The 24,953-nt window shown below is 39.6% G+C and overlaps 1 protein-coding gene across 1 annotated transcript in view; it reads right to left on the minus strand.

Moving 5' to 3' along the window:
- Positions 1 to 3,070: 3,070 nt before the first annotated feature.
- The window catches only part of LOC128118153 (amine sulfotransferase-like), a 29,533-nt gene continuing 7,650 nt past the window's right edge, over positions 3,071 to 24,953 (minus strand). Inside the window, exons 2-7 of the mRNA XM_052750651.1 lie at positions 15,371 to 15,522; positions 13,194 to 13,402; positions 11,736 to 11,862; positions 10,587 to 10,681; positions 5,226 to 5,412; positions 3,071 to 3,599 (exon numbers count right to left, since the gene is read on the minus strand). Coding sequence (XP_052606611.1) covers positions 3,478 to 3,599; positions 5,226 to 5,412; positions 10,587 to 10,681; positions 11,736 to 11,862; positions 13,194 to 13,402; positions 15,371 to 15,512 — 882 coding nt within the window. The 5' untranslated portion in view covers positions 15,513 to 15,522 and the 3' untranslated portion in view covers positions 3,071 to 3,477. The remainder of the gene's footprint in view (positions 3,600 to 5,225; positions 5,413 to 10,586; positions 10,682 to 11,735; positions 11,863 to 13,193; positions 13,403 to 15,370; positions 15,523 to 24,953) is intronic.

Consider the following 24,953-nt stretch of genomic DNA (forward strand, 5'->3'; position numbering starts at 1 on the left):
TCAAGCCCTCATGATGTCCTGTACCACCATGGGTCCTGAGACAATGAAGTCAGCTAACCATGAGCTGGAACCTCTGAACCCAGGATCCAAAATGAATCTTTCTCTTCTTAAATGGATTCTCTCATGTATTTGCCACATAGGAAAATAGTATGATACAAGCCAGGTATAGTGGTGTACACCTTTAATCCCAGCACTCAGGAGGCAGAGGCAGGCTAGTTTCAGGCCAGCCTGGTCTACAATAGTGAGTTTAGGACCACCAGGACCATGTAGAGAGACCCTGTCTCAAAAAAAAAAAAAAAACAACAGCAAGAACCCCAAAACAACAAAAGAATATGACACACACCACTATCGTTTGTGGTGCCATTAATTCATGTATTTGCTTCAGCATACATGGGCAATGTGATGCATGTTATCTTAACAAGTTTCCCACAAATGGACATATTGCAAAGGCTTGGCTCCCAGCCCATGACACTATTAGAATTTACTGGGAGGGCCAAATGGGAGGCATGCCCTTGAGTGGGATATTTAACCCCTAGCCTCCTTTTTCTTCTCTTTGCATCCAGGGTTGCATACAGCCCTTTCTTGCCAGGGGCTGTAAAGCACCGGTACACTCAGACAGTTGAAACCACAAACCAAAATAGACTTTGATCCCCATAAGTTAACCATCTTGAGTATTTTGTTACAGTGGTGCAAAGCTGGCCAACGTGGGTTGGCTCCATTGGATGACTGCTATGAATGCGGCTACCGTATGTATTCATGATCCAAATACAGTCAGCTTTTTAAATGCCTATAGTTGCTTTATTAATTAAATTCTTTCTCCATCGAGAATTTTAAGGTCACCTAGGTTTTTTTCTAGTTATTAAAGTGAGTTTATGGCCTGGGCTTATGAGAATATGTTACAGACAGAACTGTTTTCATCCTGATACCTTGTAATTGAACGAGCATATGTTTTTTTTTTTATTTAACCTTTTATTCATTCTTTGTGGACTTCACATCATGCATCCTGATCCCACCCATCTCCTTGTCCCCTCAATCTGCCCTCTGCCCTTGCAACCTCCCCCCAAAGAAAATTTAAAAGTAAAACCAAACCAAACCAAAGAAAACAAAAATAGAAACATACACACAAGCACACACACACACACACACACACACACACACACACACAATAAACAAATAAAAATCAAATAATAATAAAAAATCTCAGCATGGAAGCTGTCCTGTGGCCCAGTGAGTCACACAGTATATACCCTCTAGTCCATACATCTTTACTTGTAAGTGTTCTTTTCATATGAGTCACTGGTCAGGTTCGAGGCCTCTGGCTTCTGCTACACCCTGGATACTGGGCCCTCACGGGGACTCCTCTTGGATATTCTGTTGTTGCTTTGTGATCATGGAGATCCTGCAGCTTTGGATCTGCAGGTCTGGTGCCTTCACATGCTACAGCAGTCCACAGAGCGGGTGGTTGTTGAGGGTGGGCCAACTCACAGCCCCGTTTCTGGGCCTGGGTGGTAGCTGGGTTGGTCAGCCTGCCAGCTTTCCCTCGTTGTCACCACCAGGGTGCGCTCTCCAGCACTGTCTCACCCAATGCAGCAGATAACAAGCAGAGGCCGGTTCTCTTGTTCTTATATACCCTTGGGGTCCAGCTTGCCTGCACTCACACTACCAGGGCCAGCTCTACTGTTTTGCCCCGGTGAGGTGCAGGGCTCGCTCTCTGGATTGCCGCACTTGGTAAGGGGCACGGCCAGCTCTTCCTTTCTCATGACCCTGAGGTTGGCTCTCCCACCTGCCGCAGGTGGTAAGAGGTGGGAGGTGAGGGTATATTTCCCTTACCCTTACCATCCCATGGCATATGAGGGAGGGGAGCAGCTTTCCTGCTCTCTGGCCCTGCTCCCCTGCCCCCTGCCAACAGGGTCAGTTCTAGTGTGCTGCTGAGGTGAAGAGCTGTTCTCACTTGGCTGTGTGCTGCAGCTGATGAGGGGCAGGGCCAGTTCTCCCACTCTCAAGGCCCAGTGGCCATCTTTCTCCCCTGCCACAGGTGGCAGGGGGCAAGGGGAAGAGGAACATTTTGTTTTCCTCACGCATGCTACCGCGTGAAAGACAGGGGTGGGGAGAAGGGTCAGCCCTCCTGCTCTCATGCCTCCCAGGCCCACTCACCTGAGCCCCCCCCCCCCCCCCCCCCCCCCCCGCCAACAGGGTCAGCTCCATTGTGCTGCCCAGGTGAGGTGCAGGGCCTGCTTTTCCCGGTCCTGAAGCTGGTGAGGGGCAGGATCAGCTCACCCACTCTCGTGACCCCAGGATCAGCTTTTCCTGCCTGCAGTAGATGGTAAGGGGTGAGGAGCAAGGGGCAAAAGGGGTACCTTTCCCTAGCCTACACCACCGTGGACAGACATTAGGGCTAGCCCTCCTACTCTCCTGTCTTCAGGGTCTGCTCACCCACACCCCTACCCCCACCAGCAGGGACAGTTCTGCTGTGTTGCCCTGAGGAGGTGCAGGGCCTGTTCTCCAGAGTGGTGGAGTCCACTGAGGGACAGGGCCAACTCCGTGCAGGCCTATCCTCACTGCTTTTGGTGGTAAAAGGAGCCATAGACATCAACACAGATGGCAGCTGTGGCAGAATCATGGACCCAGACATGGCTCATAGCAGTCTAGGCCCAGAGCATACCATGGCCCTGGGAGGCAGCACAGGCTACTCAGATTTACATGGCCCCAGCAGAGACGCTACCCATTGATACTAACGTGGCCCTAGGTGGTGGCCCAGGCCCCTGACATCTGTATGGCCCTTAGTGGCACTAAGGGCCATAGACATCAATACAGACTCCATCTGTGATTGGAACATGGACCCAGACATAGTCCTGGGCAGCAGCCCAGGCTCAAATGTACCATGGTCCCGATTGGCAGTACAGGTCACTTAGATCGGCAGGGACCCAACAGCAGCATGGCCCTCGAATCCCCACATGGCCCCAGGTGTGGGCCCAGATCCTGGGCATATGCACTTGGACCAGTATGTGTTTAATCTTTGATTTTCATGTCTTTATTGCAAACTGAGACCTGTTACATTATTTTAAAAAGGCATATGTGTTTGTATATGACATCTCTTCTTTTTTATTTTAACAGTCTTATTGATTTTAAAGGCAAAGAACTAAAGTCCAATTATAAGAATAAATGGATTTTTAATATTTACTTGATCCTAAATTAATTGAAGGGAAAGAAAATGTGAACTATAGAATATTCTCTGAAGGTATCTGCAAGCCTTGTCTGGTGCTTACTGTTAAACCATTTGGTAAAGGATACCAATGCTCATGGTCACCTTTGAAATTAATGTTATGGCAAGCAACCTCAACACAAGTTAATCATTTTGCTCATGAATTGTGCTTTATGATTAATAGTTAAGTGAGCAAAATTAATTAATTTTAATGTTAAAATATGGCCTCCAGCTAGTACATTTTTATATGATTAATTCACATGGTAATTAAAATTCTACTCCTCATTTATATCCCAGATGAACTTTAAGGGAATGTTTTTCATGTTCTCGTAGAATATTCTGTCAAATCTTTCATTCTGCTCCACAGTCAAATGATGTTTCCAGTCTCCAATGGTACCTAATGGGAGAAGCACAGTGCAGCACCCACATAAGTAAGGTGCTTAAGAAGCATACGGCAGCATCTACTATTCTCTACAGCTCACATTGCACATTGCTGAGTTCTCAGTAGGGTTTGGTTGGCTACCTCTCCTCTCATCACAGAAAAAAGTCCAGTAGAAGAAGCTTCAGAGTAGCAGCATAGTAAATAGGCATCACTAGCTATTACCACTGAGTTATAACCAATTTTTAGAAAAAAAGAAAACCCTTTAAAAGTTAAAAAAAAATATTAGAATTTTAAAAATACATCTTACTGTGTACCGATCATTATACTAAGAAAACACTTATACTTCAAACACAATATATTTCAAACATAACCTTATGAGGTATGTATTTTTTTTCATTTTAAAGAGAAAAAAATGAAACCCAGAGGTTTTCAGCAAGTCAAGTCAAGGTGACGTTGAAAGAGCTAATGTTATAATTTTACTGGATAAGAATTTGTAATGATCACTACGTTAGTTAAAATGAAAGTAGACATTTGGGGTCTTCAGAGTCAGAGACAACGGTATGATTGTTTGCATTTGGAACAGAGGGCAAGCTATCATGGGCAAGACATTTAGTCTTCTGAGAAATGAGATGTGAGAGTTGATGTTAAGTGGCAGAAGAGAAAAAATAAAAGAGTTTTTGAAAAATATAAAAATCCAGATATTAAAATACAAGCTAATGCTCGTAGTAATGATATGTTAAAAGAGTATCAAGAGGGAAATGCTCATTCTTAACCACATCTCCTGGCATATAATGAGATCATAATAAGTTTATTGCCCATTTACTTAATTGAATTCATAATAGATAAAGTTATTAAGATATCACTCTAATTTTTATGATGAAAATAATCTCACAAGGAGGAAACAGCATTTTAAACATTGTCTTCAATATAAACATATGGTAAGTTTGCTTGTACAATATCCTAGAAAAAATAGTGAGTAAAACTCTTCTTGTCTAGGAGTTCATGGTCCTTCATGCCTGTAATCCTAGCATTCAGGGAGGGGTATGGTGCAGAGACAGGAGGATTATGAATTTAAGCCAGCCTTGGGCTACACTGTGAAACACACACACTCTCCCTCTCCCGCTCTCTCTCTTTTTCTAACTCTCTCTCTCTCTCTCTCTCTCTCTCTCTCTCTCTCTCTCTGTCTCTCTCTGTTTCTCTCTCTCTCTCTCTCTCTCTCTCTCTCTCTCTCTCTCTCTCTCTCTCACACACACACACACACACACACACACAAACTGAACAAAACAAAACAAAAACCAAAATAAAACAAAACAAACCAACAAAACAACAGCACAAGATTAATTAGAATCTTCACTTCTAACACATCTATTACCTAGGACAAGACTGCTGACATACTTTAAAAGGTTAGGTTGTATGGCCTAAAAGGAAGGAAAGTCATATCTATTTAGTAATTGAAATTGTCAGAGTTTTTTTTACTAAAACACTGCTAGAAACCCTTCAGGTTCTCTGTCAGCTAAAATGTTCGATGCTTCCAAATGGCATTATCACCTGGAGAAATACATTGAAAATGCAGATTATTTCTCCTAGGTACTCCAAGGAACACTCAACATTTTTTTGCTGCTGTGGACCACTAAATATCACCTTTGCGGAGGAATTTTCCCTCTTCATTTCTTGTCCCAATTTCATTTTTTATAATATCTTCATAATTTGCTCGTGGGTCAGATTTCATGTTCTGAAACATAGATTGTCTCACAACAGCATCCACATCTTCATCACTCAGTTTTTTCTCCAGAAAACTGCAGATTTTAAGCACTGAGCTTCTGAGGTCCTGAAAAAGTCATGGGTTGAGGAATTACTGACCTTATAATGGAGGTATGAGTTACAGCTAACCACGTTACATGAACAGGTAGAATTTACATTTGAAATGCAAGCACTCTTCAACATGTGAAAACATTGTAGGAATAGGGTGAAGAAATAACTGAAATCATTATTTATTATCACTGATACAGAATAAGCCATTAATAAACACAACTTTTTTGAGACTCTGTAGCCTGAAGCTGGCCTGGATTCAATATGTAGTCTAGGATGCTCTGAAAGTTAGGATGGCCTTCATGTCTTAGCATCCCATGGGCTAGGATTAGAGGTAGGAGCTACTACACCTGTCTCAATATCTTTGTTAAATAAAAATATCAGCCGGGCGGTGGTGGCGCACGCCTTTAATCCCAGCACTCGGGAGGCAGAGCCAGGTGGATCTCTGTGAGTTCGAGGCCAGCCTGGGCTACCAAGTGAGTTCCAGGAAAAGGCGCAAAGCTACACAGAGAAACCCTGTCTCGAAAAACCAAAAAACAAAACAAACAAAAAAAAATATCAACAAACTTGTTGTAGAAAATTAAGATGTGTTACTTTTGTTTATGTTGCATTTTTTTAACTCAGTGATGCTGTGTTACTGTGCCTGTCTAAAACACCCGATGGTCTAATAAAAAACTGAACGGTCAATAGCAAGGTAGGAGAAAGGATAGGTGGGGCTGGCAGGCAGAGAGAATATATAGAAGGAGAAATCTGGGAGGAAGAAGTAGCCAGAGAAGGAGGAGGACTCCAGGGGCCAGCCACTTAGCTACATAGCAAGCCATGGAGTAAGCGTAAGAGTAAGAGAATGGGAAAAGCCCAGAGGCAAAAGATAGACAGTTTTTAAAGTTAAGGAAAGCTGGCAAGAAACAAGCCAGGTTAAGGCCAGGTATTTATAAGGAAGAATAAGCCTCCATGTGAAATTTATTTGGGAGTTGGGTGGCAGCTCCCCAAAAGAGCAAAAACAGCTAACAACACAAACAAGCAGCAACAGTCAAGTATCTCAGTACAAAATACTGTGTATTAAATGCTTAGAGCTAGAATCACATTTGGTTGAGAAGAATGTGATCATTTTCTTCTGAGGTCTGCAATAAGCTAGATTTTACTACTTCTATTTATTTAACATATTACTGGGAAATAAATTTAGTCAAGAAAGAGAAACATACCATCTAAATTAGAGACAAAGAAGTAAGATTATCTTTGTAAAGCAGACTGTATGATCTCATACGCAAAAAGAAAAACTAGGAAAAGCACAAGGATCTGCTAAAATAGTGAGATTTTACAAAGTTGTAAGATATAAAATCAAAGTCAATATACAAATATTAGTTGAAAATTCAAATACTAGTGATGAGTAATCCTAAAGCAAGAAAAGAAAAAAAATACATGAATTTTGAAATGGTAGGATCAAGAAACCTAGGAGTAAAGTTAAAAAAGGCTAAAGACAGGTCCATTGAAACCAACAGAACATTGATGAAAGTAGAAGAAAACAGAAATAAACAGAACAGTGTTCTGCACTCATGAATTGGAGGACAGTTGTTTTAAAGACACTAGACAAACCAACCCACAAATTCTATGCAGTCTGAATTAAAATTTCAATGATCTTTTTTTCATTTTTGCAAAAAAAAAAAGAAAAGAAAATCTGTCCAAAATTCATATGAAATCTCAGAGACCCTGAACAACCAGTCTTGAAATAGATTAAATTTGGAGGAGTCACATTTTCAGATATCAAAATTACTTTATGACACTTTACTTATTTGTTTATTTATGTATTTGTGTGTGTCACACACACACACACACACACACACACACACACACACACACACTCAGTCATAGGACACCTCATAGGAGCTGGTTCTCTTCTTTTACCATGTGTGTCTCAAGGTCATCTGGATTGGCAGCAAGCCCCTTTATCTGCTGAGCCATCTCTACCCACAAAAAGTTACTTTAATGTCATGTAGTTCTATTAGCGTGATAGTGACTTGAATACAGCCGTGAACCAATAGAACAGAATAGCCTTCCCAGGAATCATCTCTCACTTATAATGGTCAAATGATTTTTGATATGACTGCCAAGAACTTTACATGGGAAAGGTCATTCATTTCAACAAATGTTCTTGGGTAAATTGGATGCCCATATGCAAAAGTATAAAGCTGAATTCTCACCTTACAATGTATGTCAAACAACTGAAATTTGGGTCAAACATAAAAGCAAGAGCTTAAACTTCAATGCTCTTACAGAGAGACTTAGAGGGAATTATTTAAATTAGAGGATTTCACAGTGGTGTTCTGAATATCCCTCTACAAGTACAGAGACAATATAGGATGATTTACGTCAAAGGATTTCACAGTGGTGTCTTGAATATGTCTCTACAAGTACAGCTAGCTAAAGAAAAATGAATTGAATTGATTACATTAAACTTCATAACTCCTATGTAAAAGGGGACCTATTCAATGGAGTGAAAAGTTAATCTATAGGATGGGAACAACATTTATAAGTCATTTATCTGATACAGGATTATCCCCAGAAATCACAACAACAAAATCAACTCAATTAAAACTTTAAATAAATCATCCTCAAAGGGATTCTAGAAACATCTATTAAACGGAGGAGAAAAATGCTCTGTATCACTAGTCACTTGGGAAATGGAAACGACAAGAAGAGCCTACCACGTGTAACCTATTATGATGGCTCTTCCTTAACAACTGACGTAAACCATAAGTGATGCTGCTGTTGGTACATCTGTAAAGGATGTAAAGTGTAAAATGGTACATCTGTAGAGGAAAAATGTACGATGCTTCCTTCACAAAATAAAAGCAGAATCACTGTATGCTCCAGCAACTCCACTCCTGGCTTTCACTTCTCATTTAAAAACAATTGAGCCCAAAAATCTCTGAAAGATATTCACAGCATCAGTATGCACACCAGCTCAAATGTGGAAACAAGCCAAATATATATAGATTACAGAACATAAATACAGTGGGTTATTATGCAGACACAGAGAAGGAATTCTGACATGTGATGCAACAAGCTTTGATGACATTGAGGACATCATAGTAAGTAAAATAAGTCAATAAAAATACAACTGCCTGTTTCCACTCATACCAAGTATTGAGCATGAAGAAATTACTGGAGGAGGAAAGCAGGGTGGTGATGTTCAGGGACTGAGAGGAGGAAAAGGAGAAGTTATGGTTTAATGATCCTACGGTTTCAGTTTGACAAGCAGAAAAGGATTTGGAGAGCAGTAGTGACAAATGGTTGCATAACAAGTCATAAGAGTGAAATGGTACATTTTACCTTGTGGATGTTAAAATCATAATTAAGAGTGCAATTGGGGTTCATAACATGACTAGGGATATAGCAGTTATTTGTGAGAGATTAATTTTACCCAGAGAAGTTACAACATTCTTCATGATGATGAAGTACTACCTCCAATTCGAGAACAAAAATAAATAAATAAATAAGAATGAACACATGGATTTCCTTTGTCAATGTAAGAATGAATACCGATTGAGAGAAGCTTGAAATCCCTTCCATATTTAATGAAAGCTGCACTTCAGAGGACTCTATACATGAAATACAAGAAACAGAGATGCGTTTGCATGTGGGAACCAGATGATTTGGGGCCCTGCTGAGCAGGCTTAAGTGTGTTAGTCTCCATCGTTGTGCGTGTTCATTTGTGGAAGAAATTTAGTGTGTTGTGGTGGATAAAATAATAGGATTCTAAAGCTAATTAATTTATACAAATGACTTTGATGCACAATGACTGACCGAAAAACCAAGACCAGGAAGAACATGAAAAATAGAGCAATGCGGCTAAAAGAAAGAGAAAGAAAGATGATAAGGGTTTGGATGCTAGCAATAATGGAGTTCTTGGAAATAATTTTAACATAATACTATATTCAAGGAGGTAAAAGACAAAGTTTTAAATTGCCCTTAACCCAATACTATAAATGAGAAAAAATTAAAAACAGACTGTCTTTAATTAATGAAAAGCAAATCTCAGTGAGTAATTTTAGTAGAAACTTTAACTCACACAAACTCAGCAAAGTCAAACTGGGAGCCAGGGGTAGGAGCAAACACTCAGCATAACGCCTTCATGGAGAACTTTGCCTGTCTTGGGTGAGGTGACACACACTGTTAATTCCAGAAGCAAGAGAATCTCTGTGAGTTCAAGGCCAGCCTAGTCTAAATAAAGGGTTCTAGACAAACCATGAGTACACACTGAGATGCGATCTAAAACAAAGAAACCAAGTAACAAAAATAAAACAAAGAATTGGTCAATTCTGGTTTATGGCTCTAATTGTCCACATTTTATAGTAGTTATGTGACTCTCTGCTCTTTGCTGGCTCTTATTAGGTAGTGAGCACGGAAAACTATAGTAAAGTGGATCATCATGTCAGCTATAGCATCTCTGAGATTATAGCCAAAAGAAATGAAATCACCATCCAAAACTTATTGTTATCTAGTGCTGTTGCTGTACATTTTCAACCACAATATGTGGACTCAGCCTAGAGTCCATCAACAGATGAAAGAGTAAATAATTTATATGTGTCATACACAATATATATAAAATAGATTATTACTCAGACATTAAAATGAAACGAAATTCTGTCATCTGCAGTAAAATGTATGGAGCTCAGGACACCAGGTCAAGTGAAATAAGCCAGACAATGAGACAAATGTCTGCGTTCTCTCATCTGAGGAAACTTCAACGTCAACTTTTAAGGAGAAATGTGTTTAATAGTGATCGGGAAGGGTCTTGGGAGAAGAAAGGAATGGCAATTCGAGAAGAGTGGAAAGATGAGATCAGTGCACACTCTACCCCTGGGCAGGAATAGCACACCAGATGCCACTAATGGATGCCATTGATATGGGATGATAAAGTTTTTGATTATGAAAGCAGCTGCTGCTGTGAATTTTTGAGGTTTCCTTGACACGGGTGGTCGCATGAGAAGGGATCACAAGAGATAACTGTACAGGGAGAAGAGAGTCCTGACGAAGTCCAGGGAGTGAGGCAGAGGCAGGACATTAGGAATCATCTCCAACCCAAAGCCCAAAGGGGAATTCAAGTATGAAAAGAACTGGGAGAACACGGTTTCAACCAAGAGAAGGACAGGGCAAAAGAAATCATTAAAAAATGCAACTTTCTTATCTTACCTTCTTCATATCTTCATAGCTCAGGAACATAATATTGAAGTCATGTCTGTGTTCATACCAGCCTTTGATGTGGTCAAACCAACAGCTTCCTACCACTGAGAACAAAGGTAAGGAGTAAGGATGTGCCGCACGCCTTTAATCCCAGCACTCGGGAGGCAGAGCCAGGCGGATCTCTGTGAGTTCGAGGCCAGCCTGGTCTACTGAGCGAGATCCATGATGGGCACTAAAACTACACAGAGAAACCCTGTCTTGAAAAAAACAAACAAACAAACAAACAAAAAATGTCAACCTGTGTGTGCACGTAGTAAATGACAAACTCTCTTCTTCATTTTCTGGTTTGGAATTTTCGGAAATAAAACAGAGTCCCTGCAATGGACATCTATATCCCTTTTTAAAATATTTAATGGTTTAGGGGAATAATGACCTGACATTCGTAGAAACCCGCCTATATGTGGAGTAGGAAGGAAGCAATCCAGAAACTCAAGGGCCTGAGACTGCAGATGACTTTAGGGCACACTGTTGCATTTTCCTACTTTTCCACAGAGGGCACACATATCTATTGAAACTCTTGTTCTCTATGAGGCCTGGGCAACAATGTTCACTGTCTACAGTGGCACAGAATCTGAATAGAGATCATGGCTCCACATGCTATGAGCCTCTTGCCTTAGTTAGTCCACCTAAGTATTGCAATGAATAATTCCACTGCTGCTGGATAAGGCCTTCCACAGGCCCATGCAAAGCACACACTCACCCTCAGCATTTGCTCTGCCAGAATGGATTACTCTGCCTTTGTCACTAGTTGGAAGGAATTAAAAGACTATCTGTAAACCAAAACAGTTCCTACACGACATGCCTTTGCAACCTTGACAGTCCTCAAGTGGTGTCTAAAGATAGAAAACCCAGCTGATGACAGATAGAGTGGACATTCAATTGTCCCTAGAGATGAGTTCTTTGGGTTCTGGTTTTTGTTTGTCTGATATTGTGCTTTTTGTTCCGGTATTCTTTTCTTGTTCCTTTCAGAAAAGCAGGGCATTTTATTGCTCTGCTCCATTTCTTTGAATTGTGTTCTGTAAGTTAGATAATTTGGCTAACTGTGTAATTGGCTTCTGTGTAGTTCATTTGTGTCTGGGTTGATGAATTAACACTTACCTCTCCCATCTAGAAACATTTGCAGGAAATTTTCCATAGAACTTGCAGCTTCAAGGTTAGTCATCAAATTTGAAAAATGAAAATAGGAGTTCAAAATATCTTTAGGATTTCTGTAGATATAAAGAATCTGTTGACAGAATTATGGGATTATTTCTTTAAAAAAACCTTGGTTATGCTTATAAGCTTTAAAAACAATTTTATAGTATTTGATTATGACAATAAGCATAATTATTTCTTCTAGTCTTTAAGCTGTGAAAAGTCAAGTGGTTATTATTTACTTTTTGATATTATGGAGAGTGCTGTAATAAACATCCTTTCTCCACGGTATTTCCTACATGTATAAGAATGTAGGTCAATTCTCAAAAAGCAATATTATTTATAATGTTAATAAATACTGATAATTTGCCTTATACGATCAATATATATGGTATAAAATTTTTATTAAAAATTTTAAAGGAAAATTAATTTGTCATGAGGGTCAGTTGATGAGTATTATGTCATATTAGATGTATAACTAAGGTAGCAATAGAGATAAGTTTAAAAACAAAAAACTAATAGTCATATTGATATACCTAGTAATCCACATATAATCTTCAAAGAAAAATGAGTTTTTCCTTCGTATCTTTCCGAAAAATAATTTAAACATGAGTTAAGAGTACAAAAACTCACATACAGAAATAATAATCTGGGGGTGTGTGACCCCAATACTGGCACCTCGGAGTCTAGGGCAGGAGGAGTAGTTCATGCCAGCTTTGGCTACATGCCAGGCTCCCACAAGGAAAAAAATGAAATCAAGGAAGGGAGGGAGGGAAAGAATAAGATAGAAAAACCAAAACTCAAAGAGCATATCTCCAGGCTAAAATGTGAATTTATTTAAAAGAAAACTCAATCAGTTTGATAACACCAAAATAAAGAATGTTATTAATCAAAACACACATGAGAAGAGCAATGCGATTGAGCTAAAATAGATTCATATCTAGAAGTGATATGAAGCAAACTGATCAGGAGAAGGTCATAAAATGTTGGGCCTTTTCACAGAATCAAAAATAACTGTGGCCAATAAACATAAAACATGATTGCTTCCATTATGAGCATGAGCATGCAAGTTAAGATAAATTTGAGACACCTTTTGGTAGGCTGTCATGTTGATAAACCTTTAAAAGTCTGATCTGTCACGTTACTAGAGAAAAACTAATAACTCATCTACTGGACATTTCAGCAAGAAATGACTAATCTGCTTTCTTCAGAAATCCTGCAGCACCTCCATAGATTGAATCCTCTGATAATTGTGGCTTTGCAGTTCTATTCCTGGATGTGGATTCTAGGGAAGATGGTGGAAGAGTACCCAGGAGACATACTCAAGAATGCACATAGCAGCTGCATTGGAATAACCTAATTATTCAGTACTTAGAGAAGGCATTTCGTGGGTACAATAAGTGACTAAGCTCTATGACCTACTTTGATTTTCTTGTTCTTGAGACCTTTTGGTACTAAATAATATGGGAGGTGGGAGGTAAAGATGCGTGGTGATGGCATTTTGGCAAAGTCCAAATTATGAAGATTGTACTCAAAGAATGGCACTCTGTCCGTGGTTTGGATATTTTCAGTACTGTTTCGGTGGCCCTCAAAATAAATCGAGCTGAGGATCTGTTGAGTCCAGATGGTACCTGTAAAAAGAGATAGCAATCCTATTTTCAATCTGAAGCAGGTTTTAATAATGAATCCCAACAGTAATGTCATAATCTTCGACGAATTTAGAGCTTTCCTTTCCTTAAACACTCCAACTATGCTTGGATATGCCCACTTTTCATTCCCCGTTGCCTGGATGTAACACTCAAGTTGGTAAGGCTGAAATCAACAACCCTTTGTTCCTTTCTCACTTAAATATATGCGGCGATTTGGTAGTGACAACCCAGACTATTCTTGCAGTGTCTGTGTGTTCTGTGCTTTGTGTGAGGTCCTTTTGGTAATATTTAACTGCTCTTGGCATATAACATTTGCAGATATTAACAGGTAAAGTATAGTATCAATACATATGGATACATACAATGGGGTCAGATCACACCAGGGAGAGTGGCATTTATGACTTGCTGCATGGTTGTTGTTGTTGTTGTTGTTGTTGTTTTCTATTTGGAGCCTTCTACATTATTTCTTAATTTTTTTTTTTTTTTTTTTTTTTTTTTTTGGTTTTTTCGAGACAGGGTTTCTCTGTGTAGCTTTGCGCCTTTTCCTGGAACTCACTTGGTAGCCCAGGCTGGCCTCGAACTCACAGAGATCCGCCTGGCTCTGCCTCCCGAGTGCTGGGATTAAAGTCGTGCGCCACCACCGCCCGGCATTTCTTAATTTTTATAAAATATATAGTAGTTACTGAATGCCACTTTATTGTTGCTTATGGGAAATTCTGACTTATTTCGGAAATTACTTCATTATTTCCTTGCCATTTAAAAGTGTAGAAAAGCTAATAGAATTAAATATTTCCAGTTTCCACCCCCTTTGGAATTGCTTTGTATGCTCAGATACTTCTCTGGCATAGATCATAATACACATGTTGAAAGAGGAAACCACAGATTTCGATGTTATTGACATCTGGTCTCTTGACTATCAGATCAAGTCATACAGTGGAAGTGTTTGAGAAATACATGCAAAATTCTAATTTTATTCCCTTTAAGAGTAGACCCCATGGGATCAAATACCACAGTGCTGAGGTCTAGCCTTGTTTATTAATGGCTATTCCAGATAATTCGTGGTGGCAGTGTAGATTTGATTAACCAATGACTATTTCCAGTGAGGAGTGACAGTGCATCATTTGTAGCAGAGACTGAAATTTTGAAAGAACAGATCATGTAAAGACATCACAGACTCCGGGGCTGATAACAACGGAAGTGTCAGCATCCTGTGTGGTACAATATAAACACTCATCACCCGTTTCAATCTTCCTGAGGACCTTCAGAAGTACCCAGTGGCTGTTTAGTGGCTGAGTTATTTAGTTACTATCTACAGTGAAACAGAGTGACTGCCTCCCAGAGTCCTTCAAGTTCTGTACCACATTAAACATTGCAAAGACAGAAAACAAAGTAGGATTGGATATGAACAAAGAAGTCTTTTTGCAAAATGTCTTTATTTACTGAAGGGGTCAAATATGGATATAAAATCTTGGTGTTATTGTTCATGGGCAGCAACACTAAGCGGGGACGGGGCATGTGAAATCTAAACACTTACAGCTTTGCTGTTTAGTCTGGTAACCACCGCAAAAACTTAAACCAAGACTTCCAAGTTTTACCTTCTGCTGAGGTAGAAGTTCCCTTTACAAAGGGAACTTTAGTCCCTCTTCATGTCCAACAGGACTGTGTAGTAAAACGGGAGTACTTGTGCGTACTTGTCCTGATTAGCCTTACGAACCCCAAGAGTAATCCTTCTGGGAAACCTCACTGCTTAAGAGATTTTTTTTTTCTGTTTTTGAAAATTTTAAGTAGATTACAGGTGTCTTAGAAATCTTGTCAACAAAATTCAATGTATTGGAAATTTAAGCATTGTCTAAGATAACAGTTGACGGTGTGTGGAAAGGAGAATATTTATGCACTTATTATCAAACCAAAATAAATACAAATGCCGTATGGCCTACTCATGCCACTCACCAGATTTTGGAAACGTGACTAGGAAGACATCATCATCTCTAATTTCGTAATCATCCATATTTTCCACTATGTTCATTTTAACTAAAGATCTTTCAAAATTATAGCCTTTGAAGTTAAGTAAATATTCCTTTTTATGGTCCATGATAATTCACCTAGAAATAAAAATCATAAAATTTTCTTCACAATCGTAGTATTTTCCAATAGTGAGTAATGCTTGTTGAGTGGTCTACATGTACCAAGCACCACTGAAATGTCTCTCACGTAATAATATTTACTACAATAAACAAATTACATATGCTAGGCTATTTAAATTTACAATAATCTTATGTCACTACATCTTACTATCACTAGATAAAATCTGAGGAAACAAACATCGCAGGAAGCTATAAAGATTGTTCTATGATTCCATATGGGAAAGGGAATCTTAGTTCTAAACACATAGATGAGAAAAGAGGGCACAGAGGATACAACCAAGTCATTCAAGGTTGTCCAGCTGCTCAACTTAGAAAGACTTGACAACAGACAATTTGGGCACAGAGACCATGTTTGTAACTCAGGAGTTTCTTTGTATATTATATTTTTACTCTGTATACTTTTGTTATTAAAATAAGAAATTCCTTTAAGGACTATGCTTCTATTCTTCTTTTCCTAGAGTATGGACAACCTGCTGTCTCTGTGGAGTATTTCTGAGACTTGGCATCTGAGAGACCATTTCTAATAAAATTTTTTGTCTGACTGAAATCCATGGTCCTTAGAAACATCATTCTTGTATAGTCACAAATATTGTATGAAAATGTTTATCATGATATTATACTTTTCAGCAGAAGAATTTAAAATAAAAATATAGCATAAATATTTTTTTATTTTATGATACAAAGCACCATTTTGGCATTTATGTACATATTTTGGGGGGTGATACTCCCACACTCCTCCAGATCTCCCCGCCCCTTTTTCTTGCATGTCATAAATGTTTTATTGCCCCAGATGTCTTCCTTTCTTAACAGCTTTTCCCCTTTTACTGTCCCTTCACTGCTTGCATGACTTATATTCATATTCCCATATAACTGCACATATAGAAAAGCTGGAAGCTAGGATCTGTGTGTGATAGAGACCATGTGATAATTCATCTCAGTGAGTCTGTTACCTCACTTAATATAATGCTTTTCAGCTTCATCCATTTTCCTTCAAATTCTATCTTTCCATTTTCTTTACAGCTGATTAGAATTCCACTGTACAGATGTACCACAATTTCATTATCCATTCATCAGTAGGTATATATTGAGGCTGTGTACATTTCTTTGTTATTGTAAATAGAGAATTAATAATAGTATCAGAAAAGGCCCATCAGGGGAAACAAGTTCCTTCTGGTCAAGAGAAGGAAATCTCTGACCTGGGTTGAGATCTAAAATTACAGTTGGTCAGTGCCATGACCTGGCTATGGGACCCCTTACAAAGACACACTTACCTTATACCATGCTTAAGGGATAAGAGGAACAGTTGGCCTTTTACTGAGGTAATGTACTTTTCCTTCCTAGAATTCCAGCTCTGTAGTCAGTCCCTATAAGCTACCCTGAGTTTCTGTTGGGTCTGCCCAACTTTTCTTTTTTCTTCTTTTTTTGTCTTTTACTTTCAGACATTAGCCAGAGGTAAGTACGCTTTCTCTGGTACGGTTGGCCTTTTCACCCATCTCTCAATCTCCCACTCTACCAGGGGGCTGCTTGTCCACCAAGTGGCTGACCTCTGTGCTATCTCAACCTAAATGGCATTCCTTCCCCTTCTCCTTCTCCGTCTCCCTCGTCCAAGCTGCTGCTGAGGTTTCCAGCTTGCCTGTCATGGAGGTTTTCCTTTTAAATTCATTTAATAAAATTGTCCTTCGGCTTACATTTCTGTCTGTTCTTAAACTTATTATTAAGAAAAACACACCTGAGAGGGGACTCTGATGTTCCCAGTAACATGAATGACTTTGGTAGGCTCCCCAAAATTTCAGGTAACACATGAATGTGTTGTCTATAGAATGAATCTATATCTCTGTGATAGTGTGTAGACTCTCTTGGGTACGTGCACAAGAGGAGCAGAGCTGGTTCATCTTGTAAGCTTGTACTCCCACTAACAGTGAGTAAAGGTCCCTCTGCTCACATCCTAGCCAGTGTTTGTAGTAATGATGTAAAGTAAAAAAAGAACGTGGGTGGGATGTGGTGAACAACACAGGAACGTGCTGATGAACTCTCCACGGAATAACCCAGGGGCAGTGGCAGAGCCTCTATCTGTGATGTAGGTCATGGTAGGTAAACACCAGTTTCCATAGCAAAGAACAAACACATTTCAGAAAGCCGAACAGAAGGAGACTCCAGAGTCTGTTTCAGAGGGTTCAGCTTCAGTGAAGGATTCCCTCCTTCCAGGGTGAGTGTGACTGCTGGGGGCTGGACCCACAGCTCAAAACAGAGAAAGTCTCAATAATTGTACTGTGCTTTTAACAGCAGTACATTTTAAGGAGAGGTGGAGAAGGACACACACACACACACACACACACACACACACACACACACACACACACACGGACACGGACACGGACAAAGATAGAGACAGAGATGGGAAGGAGGGAGGAAGAGAGAGACAGAGAGAGAGAGTGGGAACTTGTTATGGGAGGGGATGGGGCAGTGCTAAGAAACTCTAACAGAGGACTGACAAAAAGCCATTTTAGCAAGAATCTTAGTGAGTTGGAGGTTAGGCCATTCCGGAGGCAAAGATCCCTCCCTGCATGGCTTATCCTGGGAGTTCAGAGGAAGTGCCATGGCACTTTATTTTATCATTTGACCCACAGAATATTTCTAGTTAGAGAGGGAAAAAATTGAATCAGAATGCAGCAATGTTCTGTGATATGGATATCTGGTTTGAGCCATGGCTTGTGGTGGACTACAGAGCCAGGCCTGGAAACTGTGCCCATGTGAGAGACCTGTAGGGTACACAGGGTCAAAGGGGCCAGTTTATCTTTAGACAACATAGCACAGATATTGATATAGTATGGGCCAAGATAAACAGTGCAGGATGTTAATAAGTGAGCACAAAGTCGATGACACCAGGGATCTGTAGACAGTAATATATACTGTTACACAACCATTCCTTGCAAAAGTGATACTTTTACGTGATTCTGTACAAACATGTCCTTAAGGAAACAGGCTGGAGCTTTCATCTTCTCCCTACCATTTGACAGTCTACCTGCGTGTCTCTGTAGGCCTGTGTCTATACCTCTGAACAGCCCGAGAGCCAGCGAATAAAGCACGTCAGATGTGCCTGGGGCTCCTTCCATTCCTATCCTGGCCTCCCATGACTGGCACAGGGGCTTGGACCTTACAGGACTATGTACAGACCACACCCCCTAATTCTCTCTCTCTCTCTCTCTCTGGAGTTGTGGACATGGTGGGGTCTCCTGCCTCAGCATCCTGAGTGCTAGGATTATTTTAGGTTTTCTGTTTGTATTTGCATACTGCTTTCTTTTTTATTCTCCTTCTGGCTGGTTCTGACTCACCTCCATTCTCATCTTTGCTGTTCCCCCACTGCTTTTGACTTCTCTCTCTTCTTCTAATTTTTCTGTTCCTCAAATATGAATTACTAGTCTTTCTTGTCTGTCTCCTGTCCAGCCCTTCTCTTTCCAGTCCTGTTCCTTTATTTGCCCTTGTAATTTGAGTTGAGAGAGAGTTACCTGTTTCTAACTAGCTGTTACTATGTTCTCATTATGGACCTATCCACCAGGCGTGGCTATTCCCATAGTGTTCTGCTCTTGAAGCAGAATTGACACTCACGCCTGGTGCCTTGAAGCTATCTGGGAGGTTTTAACTGCTGAGCTATGCCTGAAGTCCAGTGGAGTAAAAGGATGCCTCAACCTTTCAAAAACCTTGTCCTCCTTGAACATTGCCAGCACTACCAGTGAAACAATATCAGTAATTAAAACATTACAATTAATCCCCCAAACAGAAGTCCCAAGACAGCACCATGAGGAATAGGGCTGCATAAATCTGAAAACTGGTAACCTACTGTCATGGACTCTAAGGAGAGAATTTGGTGAAAGATGGCATACATGGATGAATGAAGCCAGATCACATTCTCTCATCTTGTACAAAAGTCAATTCAAAATCTGTCAAATACCTTCAAGACCAGACACTCTACTAGAGAGAAACAGAAAGGAAAACACTTTGTGAGGTAGGTAAGGCTTTCTGAAAAGGACTCCAACAGCTCAGGAAATAACACTAAGAACTAAAAATGGAAGTTAAAAAGTTTCTACAAACCAAAGGAAAATCAATTCATTCAGTGAACACACAGCCTATAGAATGAATGAAAGTCATTGCTTGCTGTGGGATGCTCTGTATGCTGTGAGTATGTGTTGCTCTGATTGGTTGATAAATAAAGTGCTGATTGGCCAGTAGCCAGGCAGGAAGTATAGGTGAGACAAAGAGAGAGGAGAATTCTGGGAAGAGGAAGGCTGAGTCAGGAGACACTAACCTGCCGTCTGGGGAGCAGCATGTAATGATACACAGGTAAAGCCAAGGAACACATGGCAACACACAAATTAACAAAAATGGGCTGAGTTTAAATGTAAAAGCTAGTCAGTAGTAAGTTACCTGAGCTAATGGCTGCACAGTTTTAATTAATATAAGCCTCTGTGTGTTTACTTGGGTCTGAATGGCTGTGGACTGGGTGGGACACAGAAAAACTTTCAGCTACAAATGGTACCCAACATGGGGCAAGAGTTTCCACCTAAAACCTGAGAAAGCTTTAAAAAAAAAGATTTTAAATGGAGCTAAAAACAGCTTCCTAGATGTGTCTCTCAGGCCAGCCATGAGCTACAGTATGACGGGTTCACAGCGGCATATGGGCTTGAGTGCAACATGGGGAATTCCTGCCACTGTGGACAGTGGCATCTGAGAGCCAAGCAACACACTGTTTGATGGATTTAGCTTTTACTAGTACAAAAAAAAAAAAAAGAGGTTTTTGGGCTACGTGCTGCCGGATGGAGGTATAGACCCACTGCCTCCCAAAGTCCGGCAGTGAACATGGTTCCCCCAAAGCTGGCGGTAAAGGTAGTTCTGTAGTTCCTCCATGTTGGAAAGCTGAGACAGGCAGAGCCAGCAGCCAAAGCTGCCATTTCAATCCCAGTAATACTTCAGTTTAAAGCAAGGAATTCACAATTCAGATTCAGATGAAATAAACCCTAAAGGGTTTACACTGTGTGTAAAAATGTATGTAGGCTTAAAAGAGAGAAAAAAAGGAATATAGACAGTTATATTAAAGAAATAGAAAGTTTTAAAAAATAAATTTTTTTTTTTTTTTTGGTTTTTCGAGACAGGGTTTCTCTGTGTAGCTTTGCGCCTTTCCTGGAGCTCGCTTTGGAGACCAGGCTGGCCTCGAACTCACAGAGATCCGCCTGGCTCTGCCTCCCGAGTGCTGGGATTAAAGGCGTGCGCCACCACCGCCCGGCAAAACTATTTTTTATTTTTATTTTTTTTAAGATTTATTTATTATGTATACAGTGTTCTGTCTGCATGTATACCTGCAGGCCAGAAGAGGGCACCAGATCTCACTATAGATGGTTGTGAGCCACCATGTGGTTGCTGAGAATTGAACTCAAGACCTCTGGAAGAACAGCCAGTGTTCTTAACCTCTGAGCCATCTCTCCAGCCCCAAAAAAATAAATTTTAAAGAGAAAGTAAAAGTAATATAAAAAATATGCCACATAAAGATGGTAATCACACAGAGAGTCTGGATTATATTGTCTTTGGGATTTTTAACTGAAGAAAGACAATTTGATTGTAAAGGTTCTCAGTTAAACCAATATGTATATTTTAAAGGTATCTTGACTTCAAAATTTGTATCTAAGGATATGTTGCTTTGGAAAGGAGGCTCTGTTTTTGTTTCCACAGGAAGCAAGAGGTTATGGATTTGTTCTAGGTTAAGATACATCAGATTTGACCAGCCAAGACCCCCTGAAAGGTCTCCAATGACACCATGGCCCAGATCACCCAACATCCACAATCAACTTCAAGGCAACTGCCTCAGAGAATATAGCCTCACAGACTACTCCAGTCAGGACTTGACCATAATCCTAAATTTTCTTTGTATTCCCATAAGAATACAGCACCCTTTATCAGCAAGAAGTACTTAGAAAACTATGCCCACATTCCTAAAAAATGGATTATGAATGTTTGTCTTTGTTTTGATTGTTGTTTGCAAATTGTTATTGGTCATAGTCAATCTCTTTCTAAAAGAAGAAAAGGGATATGATATGGAAATATAAGACATAGATATGATAGGATAAAAGGGTGGATTGTTGGACCTACTTTTAAAGAGCAACTTGCTTAAAATGTTTCACATTGGTATAGATTTTAGTTTATTGATACAAATTTAAAGCTAATTTTGTTACACTTTATATATATTTCTACTCTCATTTAAGGTATTATGTTTCTGCAGCTCATTTGAAATTATAGTGGATAATTAAGAAATACAGATTAATAATTAGTCTTCTATGATAGTCAAAGTCATGTTGTTTTCTAGGTATACATAGATATAATTCAATTAGGTAGGTAATCTTCAAACATCTACAGAATATGGCATTTAAAATGTTTTTAAAACTTAGACTTTCTGGACAGTGAGACACGTCTGCTCCTGGCAGCACCGATTTACTTCAGAGAGAAAGATGATGGTGGAAGACACTCCATATGGAGTTTATCTTCTTCTTGGCAAAAATAACCATTTGGGCAAGAAACTGTTCTTGCCTGGACTGCTTGACAAAATGAGGTATCAACTGGACATGCAGAACCCATAGGAAGATGACCACTGAACTTTGCAAGGCAAGATGGTCCTTCAGGTTCCTGCTTTGCAGAGGAAACTGCCAGACATTCTACAGGACACAGAGAGAATTGAAAGACTCTAAGCCTATAGGCTGAAGATGGATAACCCAACATTGCAGAAGAGCTTTGGGTGACTGTCCAGACAGCCAACTGTCTCTGCCATTCTAGATTTTTGGAATATGCTTACAATGCTCTTCCTGTTTACTTAGGTAATATTATATCCTTCTGAGGTCTTTAGTATAGTTAAAGACTAGATAGTTATAATTTTCCTTGGTTATGATAAAAGATAAATTAGATATAAAACTTTAGACTCACAAACATAGCATAGATAGAATATTTTCTTTAATTTTGCCAAGTACAAATAGACTAGATATTATAACTGTAATTCTTGCTTGATAACTGTTCTATCATATGTAATTTTACTGTGTTAAAATTAAAACTATCCTTTTTGATTATACAGAAAAGGGGAGGTAATATGGGGTGTTCTGTATACTGTGAATATGTGTTGCTCTGATTGGTTGCTAAATGAAGTGCTTATTGGCCAGTAGCCAGGCAGGAAGTATAGGCGGGCAAGCAGATGAAAATTCTGGGAAGAGGAAGGCTGAGTCAGGAGACACCAGTCTGCCGTCTGGGGAGCAGCATGTAATGATACACAAGTAAAGCCAAGGAACACATGGCAACATATAAATTAACAAAAATGGGCTGAGTTTAAATGTAAAAGCTAGTCTGTAGTAAGTTACCTGAGCTAATGGCTGCACAGTTTTAATTAATATAATCCTCTGTGTGTTTACTTGGGTCTGAGTGGCTGTGGACTGGGTGGGACACAGAAAAACTTTCAGCTACAGTTGCTTACTATACCTGTGAGAGGATACTGATATCCAGAATTTTGTTTTGTTTTGTTTTTGTTTTTTGAGACAGGGTTTCTCTGTGTAGCTTTGTTCCTTTCCTGGAACTCACTCTGTAGCCCAGGCAGGCCTTGAACTCACAGAGATCTGCCTGCCTCTGCTTCCTGAGTGCTGGGAATAAAGGTGTGCACCACCACTGCCCGGATGATATCCAGAATTTATAAACAACTAAAACCCCCCACAGATATATAAAAGCAAAAGCCCAGAAATAGACTAATGAAACGACTATATATTCATGTTTTATCTCATTTCTGGACCCTAGATTTTCTGATACACAAAACCACATATAAATGAGGGTCTTGGGGAGGAAAGGAGATTGCAGTAGGGGTCAGGGAAATGATAATAGAGGAGGTGTTCCTGCTGGAAACTCCACCTCAGCCCCCCTCCTCCCTCTCCCAACCCTGCCCTCCTGAGCTGCTCAAGATTGCACCTACAGGCTTTTTAAGCTCTGGTCCATAGACCTACCACATGATTTCTCTTCTTCCCTTGATATTACCCAGGAACGCTTTGCTCAGATTAAACCTGGTCTTACTAATTCAGCTTGATTTAGCTTATTGCTTTGATGGAGAAACCTACTACTGGGGATTCAAAATACTTACCAGGGGGCATGGAGGTAGACATTTTCAAAGTACATGATAAATTAATGTTTGAATGATATTGTCTTTATTAAACCTGGTGCAATGAAGATATGCCAATAAACACAACATTGACCTAATTAATAGCAGCTATAAGGATGCATAAAGATAGCAGCCAGTTGTGTGTGCACTAACATCTCGGTTATGTGAAGTATGTATTGTCGTAAAGCATATGAATAGGCACAGGTGAGCAAGAAATATAATGAATATAAAAGATTAACTTAAAATGCATAAACACATTATTTGATAGACTAAAATAGATAAAATTCACCTATTAGTAATTACTAGCAAAATTGCAATTTTCCTAATGTCAGATAACAAAAAGTTTTAAATATTAGTTATATTTTTTACTTAATTATTAGTTTTTATCTGAAATTAACCTCAAGAAAGTGCTAGTTAAAATAAAATAAGAATAGCTATGCTAATTCAATGAATTTACTTTCATTCAGAGAGAGAGAGAGAGAGAGAGAGAGAGAGAGAGAGAGAGAGAGAGAGAAAAGAGAGAGAGAGAGGACAGAACTTAAAGACAGATTCCATCTTTGCAAATTCGGTCCAGACAAATATCTGCATAGGCTCTGTCAGACAAATCTCTACGTAATGCTTAACTAGATTAGAGGATGCCATAGTTTCTAATAGCATTAGAACTGCAGATTTCAGTTGTTTACTCCAAATGAATTTTTGTGTACATTAAGAAAATAAATGTGTCAAAGTCTAAAAATGCAGCGCTCTGTCTAAATTGCATGCCAGCAAACAACATTTAATTTCTTTTAAACCATTGAAGTCACTTGATCGACACAAGTTGGAGTTTAGATTTCTGCAAAGAGGAAATAGAAAAATTTTCACGCTAGAGTCACCTGTGTGAGGCCTTTGGAGGTTGTTGTTGTTGAGTACAATTGAAAAATATTACTTAAGCCTCGAGTGATTATCTTTCTGTGAGGTGAAATCCAGGCAGCCTGACTGGTGAGTAAGAGAAACAGAATACCTGGGGTCTGTTCGCAAATAATGGTTTCAAGATGGTTGGTGAAGTGACATGTTGACATTGCCACCATAAATTTCCCATCCAGTTACCCACCTACCCCCCACCCCACATTCCTGTGATTTCCAAAAAGTCTGGTCACTGAGCAGTGTGTCAGGCTGCCCCTAGAAACCCACTGAAAGAAACTGTCATTCTTCGTTATCTGTCATGACGGGTCACTCAAGT

This window comes from Peromyscus californicus, unplaced genomic scaffold (genome assembly GCF_007827085.1).
Source record: "Peromyscus californicus insignis strain IS unplaced genomic scaffold, ASM782708v3 Scaffold_22__1_contigs__length_63687245, whole genome shotgun sequence".
Lineage (NCBI taxonomy): Eukaryota > Metazoa > Chordata > Mammalia > Rodentia > Cricetidae > Peromyscus > Peromyscus californicus.